This window comes from Cornus florida, unplaced genomic scaffold (assembly GCF_030987335.1).
Source record: "Cornus florida cultivar Cherokee Brave unplaced genomic scaffold, ASM3098733v1 CherokeeBrave_3.0.0_Hap2_Chr06, whole genome shotgun sequence".
Taxonomy (NCBI): domain Eukaryota; kingdom Viridiplantae; phylum Streptophyta; class Magnoliopsida; order Cornales; family Cornaceae; genus Cornus; species Cornus florida.
This window is the reverse complement of record NW_026775576.1, coordinates 63,706,803-63,721,742: the sequence shown is the minus strand read 5'-3', so window position 1 is coordinate 63,721,742 and position 14,940 is coordinate 63,706,803. Positions and strand designations below refer to the sequence as shown.

General features: G+C 35.3%; 2 protein-coding genes across 2 annotated transcripts; one reads left to right on the top strand and one right to left on the bottom strand.

The window, feature by feature from the left end:
* Positions 1-449: 449 nt before the first annotated feature.
* LOC132311734 (GRF1-interacting factor 1-like) lies at positions 450-8,972 on the top strand. The gene is made up of 4 exons (XM_059809797.1): positions 450-864; positions 6,402-6,478; positions 7,876-7,960; positions 8,303-8,972. The coding sequence occupies exons 1-4, from the start codon at positions 784-786 to the stop codon at positions 8,741-8,743; spliced, it is 684 nt and encodes a 227-aa protein (XP_059665780.1). The 5' UTR covers positions 450-783; the 3' UTR covers positions 8,744-8,972.
* Positions 8,973-14,022: 5,050 nt separating this feature from the next.
* LOC132314202 (uncharacterized) lies at positions 14,023-14,412 on the bottom strand. Its single transcript, XM_059813093.1, has one exon. It carries the CDS (start codon positions 14,410-14,412, stop codon positions 14,023-14,025), a length of 390 nt encoding a protein of 129 aa, XP_059669076.1.
* Positions 14,413-14,940: the final 528 nt, after the last annotated feature.

Sequence of the window (14,940 nt, the reverse complement as noted above, 5' to 3'; positions counted from 1 at the left end):
GTTTGTTTTTTTTTTTTTCTCAAAATGTGTGTTAATTCTTGTTAAAATAAATAAATTCTCCTTATAATTTTTTTATTTTTATTTTTAGTGCTCTCACGCTATTGGACCAATACCCTTACTGATAGAAAAATAAAAGAACCAGTGGATAATTGCTTGATTTGCCTTTATTTTTAATACAGTAACAAAAAAAAAAAAATCAATTTTATTTATATCATTCACAAAATAAAGTCATTTCCTTTTAATTTTTTTATTATATATATTTTTTCATTAATTAACCAAATACAATAAAAGATTAAATGATTAACATTAATATGCTTTTTAACCAAACTAATACACTCCATTTATTTATTTCTTTTATAAACTACTTGAATATACTTTTTTCCCACTAGTGCCAAACAGAGCCTTAAGTCTGTCTCAGCTCCATCAATACCGTCTCACGTGACCTGCTGTTGGAGAGAGAAAGGAGAGAGAGAGAGACCGACCCAGAAAGGCAAAAGCCAAAGCTGCTCCCAACCATCAAACCCAGCAAACCCAAAACCCTCTTTTAGATTCTCTCTCTCACACACAGTTTCACACACATTTCTGAGTGTACTGAATACTGATACTCTGCTACTGTGACGGTCTCAGTGTCTAATTTCTGTGTCGAGAGTGAGTCATTGTATAACTTCAAGAGACAACAGGGCAAATCAGAGGGGGGTCCTCCATTGCACTTGCAGTTTTTTCTCTGCTCTGTTAGAGGGAGAAGATAATTTTTAGAGAGAGAGAGGCGTTCAAAAGAAAGGAATGCAGCAGCACCTGATGCAGATGCAACCCATGATGGCAGCCTACTATCCCAATAACGTCACCACTGATCACATTCAACAGGTCTTCTCTTCTATTCCCTCCCTTTCTCTTTTGCCTCTCTTTCTCTCTCGCACATACCTTTTTTTCTCTGTGTTCTTGCAGCTACTTGATTTTTTTTTTTTGCTAGAATAACTTAGTAATGATCTTTGTTTAATGTTTATTTGTCATTTTACTGGTCCTACATAATCTACTTTTTAGTTTTGTATCTGATTATTGGTTATTATTCTATGAGGTTATTTACTACCCCTTTTTTTTTTTTGGTGTGTGTGTGTTCTTGTAGTTACTTCTTGATTTTTTGTTGCTAGAATAATTTATTTATGATCTTTGTTTAATGGGTATTTGACATTTTAATGGTCCTACATAATCTGCTTTTTAGTTTTTATATCTGATTACTAATTATTATTCTATGGGGTTATTTACTTTAGTTATTCATTTGGGTATTGGTAACTGGGTATCTCTTATTTTGATATATTCTATGGGGTTGTGTGAAATACATGGTTTTTATTTTTTATTTTTTGTTGTTTGGTTTGGTTTTAAATGGGTATTCTTTGTTTTGGTGTTTCTTCATCATCCTCCAATGGGTTTTTGTTTTGGGGTTTGTTGATTCATGTTTATTGGCTCTTTTAAATGCATGTTCTCTTTCTTAAATTTTTAGTTAGTGTTTTGGTACTTCTGGAGAAGAAATTGGTTGCCTGTTGTGGGGTTGGGGTTTTCCTTTTCTTCTTTGCTAAGTGGGGTTGGTGTTTTTCTGCTACTGTCTACTGTATTCAGTTTTTATTTTGTTTTTTGTTTTATAAATTTTATATTATATTATTTTATTTTAAGTGCTTTTTATATGAGAGTTGATATTAGTTGGATCTTTTAAGCATAACTTTGTAATCTTATGTCGTCCTCTTTTCCTTACTTTATTATTTAGTGATGATGCTTCAAATGATATAATTATTCAGTGTTCCCATCTTTCTATGACACTGGGGATTTTGCTTTTTTCTTTTCTGTAGATACAAAATAAAGCTGGAAACCTGTACTGGATTCAATTTTTCATCCTATTTTGTTTCTATCAGCTATGTTTTATGCATGAATATCATCCAGGAACTAGAAATATTTGAGTGGACTTGTAAGGGATACAACTAGTGCTCATTCATATGTTTCATTTTATGTCTGCATTAGCTTGCTTCATCGGATTAACTTTAGGCGTGCTATACAGGATTGCTTGTGTTTTTGTTTGCTTTAACACTTTCCCTCGTAGAGTTATGAGACTATGGATGAGGTTGGATAGTTGAAATTGCTAGTGCTTTAGCCTATGTGTTAGATCCCGCATTATCCACACGGCTCCATCGGTTGATGCTGCTTTTCTACTCAGCTAGGTTATAGTGTGAACTTGACTTGTTCACTTTATGTGTGTTTTGATAGTCCTTTAGGCATTTGGTAACCTTAAGGAGGTTTTGTACAATAAGTATTTGGGTTTATTGTGCCTTTTATAAGACTGCAATCATTGTAAACATTAATCTATAATATTATCAGATAAAATTGTTAAATCTGTCACCTCAGTTTTGTTTAATAATGAAAGTGTTTCTTGGTCAATTATTACAACTGTAGTTTCATGCTACATTTGAACATCTGGTTAATTCTCCATGTTATTCTTGAAATAAGAATAATATGGTTTCAGCTTTGCTCCATTGTATATATTTCACTTTTAAAACAGATCTTGGAGTGCTTAAAGGCCCATCCTTATGGCTGCAAATGAATAGAGTGAAGCCGTGCTTGAGCCTATTCAGGCCTAGTTCGTAACTCGCCTGTTCGTGGTCTCGGTCAGGCTGGTGATGAGTTTAGAAAGCTGAGCCCGAGCTCGGCTCGGCTGATGAGCTTGTGAAACTTTCTTTTTTTAATTTTTATTTTTAAATATTATGTTTTCTTATTTTTAATATTATTATTGAATTTTCATACTTTCATTACCAATAAATAGGTAGAAAACTTGTTAAAATTCCAGAGAAAACCTATAACACTTCTATCCTCAAGCCGAACGTATACAATCGCATCTTCACGAGTTGATAAGAGCCTCGTTTTCATGTGCCTATACGAGTTCAGCCGAAAATTGTTCCTACCTGACTCGTTTACAAAACGAGTCGCTGAAACGAGCTTGAGTTCCACTTGTTTGGTTGATGAACAAAAAAAACTGAGCTTTAAAAAAGTCGAGCTCAAGTTATTCATGAACAACCAGTTTCATATGCAGCCCTATTCATCCTTTGGGCATATCTGTGTAGAATCACAAAATATGTTTCATTTTGATTAAGTGGTTTGATGTTGACATCTCATATTTGCTTGTGGGCTTCATTTTTGCCCTTGTTCAAACTCTAATAATTTTATGTGAAAATGTCCAAACAATTAATATAATTAAATGGACTTTTTAAAAATTTATTTTCCATTTGTTTTCCCTTTTTTTTATTCATCTGTTCTTCATGTTTGATTCAATGGTTTGTAGGACCAGCCACAACTTCATAGTTCTCTTAAATAAGATAGTAAGGGCATTGACATTGTTTGTGGAAGATAGCTGCAGGAAAAAAGCCCTTAATCAGCATTTGGCGTATCATGCCCTTAATCCCTTGGTGTATTCACTAGACTTGTTGCATAGTTATATTGTTTAGACAGTTCAGAGTAGATATATCGGATGTGAATATCATCTACCAGTTTCTTATAGTTCTTTTCGTGTCTTTTCCTATAAACTTCATCAAACATTAACTTTGCCCACATCATATTTCATCCTTATAAGCATGAAAACTTTTCTTAATTTTTCCTATTACTTCTGCGCTACAATTTCTTTAGTCTAAACTCGCAGAAGATATTTATTTTACTTTTAAGAGCTATCAACCAAGTTCAACACCAACTGTTGTAGGAAGGAAAAAAACAAAAAAACCAACTGTTCTTTCTTTTTTCCTCTTCCATCTTTCACAGTGAAAAGTATAAACAAATCTGATGACACGTTATCTCAGCCGGTTGTTTGAAGTAAGTACTCATAATTTGCACTTAAAGCAGGGATTGTTGATTCACATTGTTCTTATTCTGTTATCATAAAACTTGTTGATTTGACATCTCATATGTGTTTTAAATGTTGTTCAATACTTCAATTGATGGTGAAGGAGTTGCAGCAAGCCTAACCTTCAGGTTTTCATTAGTTTAGATTGTTTTTTCTTTCTTTTTTAAAAAAAATAAAAAAAAAAAAATCTGAAGAGGTGATTGTGAATCTCTATTTCAGACTGTTATGTCTACTAGATATTTCAAATCCATGTTTTCTTGCTGCAAACTGAAATATGAGGCCAGGAAATTACCCATGTGTTATGGGCTTCTCTTGTGAATGCTTGTGATGGTATGACTTCAATAAATACACTAGAACTAGAAGCATATTTGACAAAATAATTCCAAGAATAGTCAGTACTATCAAATCTTCTAATATTATAGCTCCATTTTTTATAGGAAGATTATATTGTCCTTCTGAAGCTTTGGGCCTTCTGTTAGCCTGCACCAACCTCGGTCCAAATCCTTGTAATTCTTTGGTCTCCTGTTTTTGCTCCTACTTTGTCCCTATGGGACTTGAACCCTTGATTTTCTATTTTGACTTTTGGATTCTTTGACTTGTCTGCTTGGCACTTGTTGACAAAAAAAATTATATCTCTATGCATCCTATAGCTCTCTATACCGGTGCGACCTGACCAACCTTTGTTTCTTCCAGCATGCGTTGAAAAGTGGTTCTACATTTTCATATGGAATCTGCTTTCAGATTAAAACAATCTTCTTTATTTGCCACTTATGATGTATTTATGCTTTACATAATGACTCAGAGAATTCTTGTCAAGTGTACTCATTGTGGTACTCATTGTAGTTTTATATAGCGCAGGTTTTAGGTATGGTATTGCTGTGCAACTTTAATAGATTTTTCAATTACCTTATCTTGATATTTTTTTAATATGCAGTTTTTTTTTTTGTTTTGCTTATTAAGATTAATTAAATGATGCATTATCTAAAATAAGGATTTTAGTTATTTTTATCCTTTTTCTTCAATAATTATTCAGTGCATGATTTTCGCTAACAATTATCATAGTGTATTGATGAACTACTCTTTCTTAAATGCATTTGTTGTAGTAAACCTGTGCTTGTTAGGTATATTGATATAAAATTATGTACTTATGTAAATCTTATTTGGATAGATTTGAGAAAATGGAAACTTAAAGTCCTTTTTTCTCAAGTAATCGTAACTACTTAAGTACGTTATCAACTATCCATAGTATTATTGAGACATAACCTTGTCTCAAACTACTTTGGAAGAAGAAGTTTGTAGAATCAAAAACGTATTTGGAAAGGACAGGTTTCTCTGTGCATGAGAATGTCTTCATATTAAAAGATGTTGCATGGCATTACTACGTGTTTCCATAATGTGCAAAAAGTTTAAGGTGATCAGCTTACTAAATGTGATTTGTCGCACTAGTCCAGTATGTGAAAAGATCAAATTCATGAGGTGATCAGCTTACCAAGTCTGATTTCTAGCAGTAGTCTAATACATCCAAAGATCAAATTCTTTGTGTTCATCTATTTCTTACAATTGATGGAGTTTCTTCGCTTTTGAATTCCTCTAATCATATGGTAGACCACTTTACTTTTTTTGTTATTTTATTGTGGCCCACTTCTTCAGAAACAGCAGATGACTTGGCCACTGTGTTTGGACTTTTCTTTTAAAAACACAATGAGTTTTACTGTGTACAGGAATTAGTGTAGTCACCCCTACAACCAAACTGATGAATTAAATATTTTAAAAAAGCTCTGAAAGGAAAAATAAATAACATCACATTAATTTATCATAAGAGGTAAATACCAATGAAAGGTCTTCCTGTTGGACTGTAGCTGTGTTTATGGTGGTGACTGGTGTCCTTTCTAAAAACAATATTATCTGGAGATTGATGTTGTGTGCTACATTTATGTTATAAGCAAATCAGTAACTACATCTCTAAATGACAATTGAGGCAATGTCAACTAGATTGGTTAGAAAAATTTAATTAAATGACAAATGGCAGCACAATGATGAAAGATTGGACCAGTAACTGAATTTTTTTCAAAGAGGCAGTTGTTATTTACTGGCAAAAAAACCTCTAAAAGAGGATTTTCTTTCAAGTTTTCATAACAAAACATTTCCTGTACTTGGGGATATATTCACTTTTTCTTTTCCCTGGTAGGTAGGGGGTCTATATGGGTACTTCTACAGAGAAGCTATTTTCTTCTAGTTTGGATAATGGTTGTGGGTGTGAACTAGAGAAAATGCTAGTTGCAAATTTCAGAGACTTTACTTTTTCAATTTGTGGCCTCCTCCAATATTTGTTTCAGGTTCCAGATTATAGACTTTGTTTCAGTATTTTTCTGATCATCAAGAGACAAAAAATCTTGCTAAACTTTTGAGTCTATTTTTCTCCAATAATATTATTTTGATAAGCAAGTCTTTCATTTCGCAATAGTTGGACTGTTAAGTTGCCTATCATTTTGCTCAATGTTCCTGAATTCAATTACTATATGTGCAGTATCTGGATGAGAACAAGTCGTTGATTCTGAAGATTGTTGAGAGCCAGAATTCGGGGAAACTAAGCGAGTGTGCAGAGTAAGGATGAAATTTTATTTCCCTTCATTTCTCCTTGTTTTTTTTTGTCTCATAAAATTTAAATTTAATACCTTTTATTTCTTTTATTTATTTGTTTATTTATTTTGCACAATCAACTTATGTTTTGTTCTCTTAGCTTGGTGAATCTTTAGCAGTAAGATTTAAGTGGAGAGAGGTGCATAGTAGTTCCCAAAATGAATGTTGCGTGGCTATGAAACCAATTGACTTTCTTATTTGGCTATTGCTTTAAAGAAGTTAAGATTACATTTCTGAAAAAAGAAAAAAGAAGTTAACATTACATTTCCACCAAAGATATTCTGTATTAAAAAATCCGTTCAAGTACCTATGGGATTTAGCCCAGACGGTATGATCTCTCCTCCCCAAATGGGAGGTTGAGAGTTCGAGCCCTGCTAGGGGCTATATTGTAGTTGTGTGCATGTTTGCTTGAACTTTCGCACGGGAAGATCCTTTCAAGTTACTTTCGAGTATAAAGATGTAATTATCTTTATCTAGACTCGTGACTGTACTATGTTGATCTGTTCTGTTGGTTGTCATCCAGTTTCCTTTCTAAGATGGTCTTGAAATACTCAGTGGAGTTTCTCACTCAATTTGAAAATGGTGGGTTAAGTGTATCGATCAAAATTTCTGTTGTACAATTATTCTCCTTTGTTTTGCTGCCAAGAAGATGGAAGGAAGGAAGAAAGTCCAAATTATCCTACAATAGTTGTCTAGTTCCAGTTTCCCTTTACTCTTGTATTGTATTCTTGGTAATCAAATTGATAATTCATTTGATTTAATTTTCTCTATAAAATCATTTCCTCTTTTAGGTTTGAGGGAATTCTTGCAAAACGTTCCTAGTGTGACTTAATTCAGTTAAATCTGTCAAAAATCATGCACAACTTGGATCCAAAAGAGAAAATTCCAACTGTCCTTAACAAAGTGGTCCCACTTACGTGGAGTGTTGGCAAAGATTGGAAACACATCTTAGGTATTGTTTGTAACAAAAAGTGGCTACTCTCAGACTCAAACCTGCATTGTTATGCTTCTTGAATTGAGCTTTAACCATTACATTAACTATTGAGCAGTGGGCCCCTCCATATCCATCTACCAAAATGTTGAAAAAGTAATGTGGGTCAATCTCCTCATTTAATTTCTGTTTCTTTCAGCTAGTGTTATAAGTACTGCATAACTATAGTTGCACTTTTGTGTGTAGGCATACCGGAATTAGGGTTTTGTTATAAAAAAAATTAGGGCTTAGTTAAAAAAGAAGAAGATAAGAATCCATAGAAGAGAAAAAGTTAATGGAAGCATTTGGTCAATTTGATCTTTTTTTAGTTTGTAAAACATGTACCTTGGAACTACTAGGTGGGCCACTAATCCTTTTGTTGTTACTGCAGGAACCAAGCAAGGCTTCAGCGAAACCTTATGTACCTGGCTGCTATTGCTGATTCTCAACCTCAACAGCCTACCATGCATTCTCAGGTACAGATCCTGTTGCCGGATGTAATCTTTCATATTTGTTGAAGGTTGTACATCTCATGATGGACTCATCGTTATTCACAGTTCAGTATTATTCTGCATAATTTTTATGGAACGAACCATGCCTCTTTTCTTCTAATATGCACTGCACCACACTGCTTTCTACCAATTGTTACCTTATAGGATATTGTCTTCTTCTGATTTCAATACATGTCATGCTGAATCTGTTTGTATGTAAATTTCTTAAGGTCTAACTTCTGATTTATTTCAACACAAACTAATTCTGAAATTGGTATTCCTTCCACAAAGTGAAATTTCTGATCCACATTTGTTGATGACCTACAGTTCCCTCCCAGTGGCAGTATGCAACCTACAGGAGCGCACTACCTGCAGCACCAACAAGCTCAACAGATGACACCACAATCATTCATGGCGGCACGCTCCTCAATGCTGTACGGTCAACAGCCGTTTTCAACACTGCAACAACAGCAAGCTTTGCACAGCCAGCTTGGCATGAGCTCTGGTGGAAGTAGTGGAATTCACATGCTGCAAAGCGAGGCTAACAGTGCAGGAGGCAGTGGGCCAGTTGGAGCTGGGGGGTTTCCTGATTTTGGCCGCAGCACCTCTGGTGAAGGATTGCAGGCTAGCGGAAGGGGAATGGTGATGGGGAGCAAGCATGATATCGGGACCGCGGGATCTGCTGAAGGGCGAGGAGGGAGCTTGGGAAGCCATGGCGGTGATGGTGGTGAGACTCTTTATTTGAGAGCCGCCGAAGAAGGTAACTGAGATTCCAGGATGACGGGCCTAGTGATCTATCTGTTGGCATCTGAACTTGAGAAAGCTTTAGTCAGGGAAGGTATTTACATGAACAACCTAGGAACTTAATGAACTTGTTATTCAATTTGAAACTTGAGCTTTTCTAGACATTGAGTTATTGTTTTAAAGTGGTGAGACAATGCATGTTGTGGTAGTGTATCATGTAAATTCTAGGTAATATGGTTATGTGCTTTGATCATGCTCTTGTTTTTTTGGTGTTTTGCATTGATTTCTATCTTCTTGTTGCTTATCGTTGTCTAACCATGTCTTGAGCTTCTTTAGGGGCTGCATTAGCTACCCAATTTGCTTCTGGACCCCATATAAGATACTTTATAGTACTAGCTCCTGACCGTAGCAAATTAGGGATGTTGCTAATTACTTGTTGAATTACCAGTATTGACGTCATGGCATGGATGAGAACCCTAGCATCACCCTCAAATACAAAAGGGGCAGCCCAATGCATGAGACTCTTTTGTCATCGCGTTACTTTGTAGCAACCTTGATTTCCAGATTGCAGTGGCCATCAATCTCCAAAATGACTGAGAAATTTTTACACAGTCTGTGTCAATCACGACTTGACACGTAAGTAAAAATCTGAATAAAGTTGACACATTTACTTGTCTATTGAGTTGTGATTGGTCGGGACTTAATAATTTTTCCAAAATGACACGGTAAAATCTCCCACCCAAGCTCAATTGCATTGATCAATGGCTATCGCAACTGAAGCCATTGTTATACTTGACCAATTTGGAATTTGAGCTCCAACACACTAGATTTAAGTTCTCAATTTTCCCATATTTTAACTAGAATTGTCTACCGTAATGTAATTTTTCATTCAGTTGTTTTTAAGCATAATGATCATCGTGCTGTGGTTTAAAGAATGAACGAATTTTAAAATCCAGATATTACAATATATATATATATATTTTCTTTTACTAGAATTGTCTACCGTAATCATTCAGTTGTTTTTAAGCATAATGATCGTGCTGTGGTTTAAAGAATGAATGGATTTTAGAATCCAGATATTACAATATTTTTTTTTTTTCTTTTCTTCTTTCAGAAAGTAATAAAGCTAAATGTTGTTAGATGTATGCTTGCTTTGAACCCAGATTGCACTTCAATTCGAAGAGCAATCCGAATCTTTAAACTAATAAAATGAATATCAATAGATTCAATAACGATCTCATTTCAACAAAGGATACTATTGTATTCTATATTTAAATCTATATTACCATTAAATGTATATAAATTTTTAATTTTTATATACATTTTTCACAATTTTATTAACAAAATAAGATTATGTTGTTAAACATTTAATACATTCAATTTATATTATTTGAGAGATAATTAGATTGATAGGTTACGGTATTCTTGTTTTCATTCCACTCCAAATTTTGAGCTATATTATTTGAGAGATAATTATAAGTGCTTAAACCGCATTTTTACCTTTATTTATAAGGGTACTGGTATTACCATTAACTGTTACTATTTATATAAGTGACTTCAATCTTACCGCCAGAAGAATGATTGAATTAGTCCTAGAATAATCAAAAAAGAATATTTAAGATATTTAGAAACAATAACACATTTCCATTTATACAAGTGACTTGATCGCTAAAAGAATTATAGATTTGGTTATACAATAATCTAAAAATAATATTGAAGATATTTAGAAGCAATTACACAATTTTTTAGAATTTCATAGTACAATCTATACTAAGACAAATAAAGTTAATCTTTGTTGCAAGTTTCTGTGTGGCATTTGTCATGTGTCTATGTGGCATAACATTTGGGGTTGGGGCATAATTAGTTTTTTATAAATAAATATTACACGCTTGTCTTCTTCTTCTTCTTCTTCTTACTTCTTTTTTTTTTTTTTTTGCATTAGTAATTCTTCATTGTATTTTTTTTTATTATAATTTGTTATTTGTATAATTAATTTCATTGTTTGGGTGGCCGTATTTTCACTCCACTTATACAATTGCACTTTTCTTTTTTTTCTTTTTTTGTTAATATAGTGTTTGGTTTGTAAGAATGTCATGGGATGCAAGTGGGAATGGAATGGAATGACAATTCTCATTAAATTGTTTGGTTGCAAATATGAAATATATAGGAATGAAATGATAATTAATGACCATTCTAATTTTTGGTTGGACCAATTTAAAATTTAGAATAGAATGCATTTCAAATTGAATTTCTCCAAAATACCCTTGTTAGTGACAAATAAATAAAATTAACAAAATAACATTATTTTATAAATTTTGTAAAAGAAATGGCGGCGGCAGTGGATGGCGGTGACAATGGTGGTGGAGGTGGAAGGCCGCAGTAGTATAGGTGGTGGTGCTGGAAAGTGGCGACTATGGCGGTGGAAGATAGTGGTGGTGGCGATGATGGAAGCAATGGTGGTGGTGGTGGTGGAAGGCGTCATTGGTGTAGGTGATGATGGTGGGAGGTAGTGGCAATGGCAGTGGTAGTGGCAGTAGTGGAAGTAATGGTGTGGGGGTGGTAGAAGGCAATGTGTAACGACCCAAACCGGAGGTCCGGATCGCTAACCGGGTCCTTAACCAAACCCGAGGACACACCAGGGCTAAAATGGTTATTTTACAATATGAGAGGGTAATAAGACCTCAAACTAGTCAAATGAAGTCTAAAACAATTATTCTAGTCATTCCTTGATACTCGGTGAAGTTCTACGGTCATCGGTTATGAATTCCCAAAAGTATCCTTACCCGGTTCAAGGGAAATTCCGACACTGTTCCACTAAAACGATCATAACTTTCAGCATGAATGGAATTTGAGGATGAGGTTGGTCTCATTGGAAAGCTAACTTAAAATCCTTAAAAGTAGACTCAAGAATGACCCTATTTGGGTTTGAAACGAAGAAGTTATAATAGTCTGAAGTTAAGTGATCAAAGCTGATAAAACTATGAAGGCAAAAATATACACTGGAGGGCTGGAACAGGTTCCCAAACTTGGAACTGGTTCCACATGGGCAGAATGCCCAAAACGTGAACCTAAGCACCCCTTGAACCGGTTCCAGAATGAGGTACCGATTCCCCAAGTCCAGAAACTAAAAAAAATGACCTGAAAGGCCTAAGGTGAATATTTGTACACTTAGGTACCCCATTGGTCCCATTGTGACCTTAATCCAAGTCCAAACCTGTCCCAACATAATGCAAAAACAACATATATAACATCCCATCAATTAGATATTCATCCAAATCATAGAGTTACAAATTCTTACATTATTGCAAAATCATTTACAAAGATTAAGCTTTGGATACATCAAGTTTAAAACCATGGATATGGTGATAGTCACAAGTTCCTTAGTTACAAAACCATCCAAAATACACCAAGGCTATACAAAATAACATGATTCTATACAAAAGAGTATGACTCCATATACAAAAGACTACAAAACAAAGGCCTCAAATCCGGTCTAAGCATATGGTGGATCGTTATCCGCCACCTCCTTTCTGTGTCCTGAAAAATGTTAAATATAAGGGGTAAGTAAATTGCTTAGTAGGTGGTGCCTAAGACACACCTCTTGTGATCCCGTAAATCCAAACAATAAATAGAAAAATAGAGAAGCAGGATCATGCCGTACAGGGATAAATATAGCAACAAAATCGACAGTCCAAGTCATAATTAAACTTATGTCGTGCAATGGGATGCAATGTCACTCCCCATTTTTCAAAACCATTTCTGCTATCATTTCCAAACCGTTAATACAACCTATCCCATGGCAGCTCCATAGTGGCACGAGAGAAGAATTGGTCAACTGTCCCTGACCACAAGGAAACTCCAGGGCGTCATTTGGGGCCCAGTTAGCTCAACCATGCTAGGACAGTCTCCCTAATTCCCTCTAGGTCACATTAACGCCATGATCCCATAGGCAACTCCTAGGCGACCGGGTTTTCGCAAACCTTTCGTCAAAACCTTTTTCCCAAAATCATTTTCTTTCCTTTTTAAATCACATTTTCCCCTTTCATTGCCCAATTTCATGCATGAAAATGCATCATGCCTTTCAGTGCCATGCCCGTGGAGGATTTCATGTTTCACAAATCAAACATTAACAATATAACATGCCTTGTAGAGAATTTCAAAAAAATAAACATCATGCTTCCATATCACAACATCTAGCATTTTTCACACCATAGGCAAGTAATATCATCAATTAAGTATGCTTTTTCATATAATTTTAACTAACACATAGTCACATGCTTCACAAAATTTATATGACATAATTCATACTTTCAAGTCATGAAATTTAGCACCAAAGGTATAAAGAGCACAAATTAATAATCAATTATGCATGTTTCATCATCATATATACCAAGTAACACATAGTCACAACTTTGGTACAACGTATATACAATATAGTATGAAATTTCTACAAATCAAGTATGCTAACTACAATTTTAAGAAGATTAATTCACAAAAGAACCAAGAAAATGTAAATTAGAAACCCCTACCTCTTATGATGCGAAACCCCCAATTCCAAGCCCTAGATTTCGAAAATCCTAGGGTGTCCAAAAGTGTGAATTGCTTCTATCAATGTGTAGATCTTGATGTGCTCTTCAATTTGCCGCAAACGGCACCCAAAAAATCCAATGGATGAGAGAGTAATGAAAGATTGAAGATTGTAAAAAAAAAAAAAAGAAAAAAGAAAAGAGGGAGAGAGAGAGCTAGACGGGAGAGAGAAAAAATGATGGCCAAAATGGCCTTTAGGCCATTAGAATGAACAAGTGGGGTGGGCCTTACAAGCACAAAAATATCTCCTTCCTAAAAAAATTATATATATATATATATATATATATATATATATATATATATATATATATATATAAAAACCAATTAAACCACCACCACACAATTTAATAAACAACTAAAGGTCATGTACAAAATAAAAACGCAAGAAATGCAATTGACCCGTGCTGCAACAATTCCGGTAACGGGTCCCACACGGGACCGTCCGCCCCGAAAAATTGAAAAATGCTGAAATGGTAACTGGTGCATTTTCAAGAGTCTTAAAGTCGAAGAAATACCCCTAACCAACTCTCGAACACACCCGACACACTCCACGGTGTCCGGTACGCAAAACTAAAAAAGACGAAAATACCCTCGAAAATTTCAGAAAATTCCAATAATTGAAAAATGGTGAAAAATAGAAATATTACACAATGGAGGTGTCGGTGGTGGAAAGCGGTGGTGTAGGTGGAATGTGGCGACAGTGGTGGTGATAACCTTTATGGTGGTGGAGGTAGAAGGTAGTAGTGGTGGTGAAAGTTGGTGGTGGTAGTGGCAGTGATGGAGTCGGTGATGGTGGCGGTGGATGTGGTGAAGGCAATGGAAGGGGCAGCTTTGTAGTGGTGGTGGAAGGTGACGAAAGTGGTGAAAGGCGATAGTGGTGGTAGTAGAAGAGGCGGTGGTGGAAAGCCGAGAAGGTGACAGTGATGGAAAGCGGTGGTGGTGACGACGACAATAATGGTGGCGGTAATGGTGACTGTGGTGGTCGCAATGATGATGGTGAAAAATAATAGAGGTGGTGGTGGAAGGCAGTGGCAGTGGTGAAAGTTAGCGGCAGTGGTGATAATGGTGGAAGTGGTGGTGGCAGTAGAAGGTAGTGGAGGCGACATCGATGTGCTGATTGAAGGCAACAACAATGGTGGTGATAATAGTGAGGTGGTGGAAGGAAATAAAGGTGGCGGTGGTGAAAGGCAAAAGTGGTTGTGTTGAAAGGTGGTCTTGGACGGCAGTGGCGGCGGTGGTGGTAGTTTTTTGGATTTGGAACATGATAGTTTTTCAGGAAGTTGATTTCTTTAAAGAAATTTATTTGGGAATGGAATGGATATTCCATAGATTTAGTTGTGAAATGGATTTTCATTCCCTAAAATGAATTTGTTTTTCATTGGAATGATCGTTCCTACTTTAAATTGCATACCAAACAAAGAAATGGTTAGAATTGGCATTCTATTATATTCCATTCTTGCATACCAAATGCAACATAAAAGAAATGACAAAAAGTCCCTAAGCTCATTAATAAATAAGGGGCCCCATTTAAATAAATGGGGGATAGATATAACAACCAGTGCTAAAAGAATGCAGGGGAGAGGTGTTTCAACAAATGCTTGAATGGTGCCCTCAGTGGACACATAAATTAACAA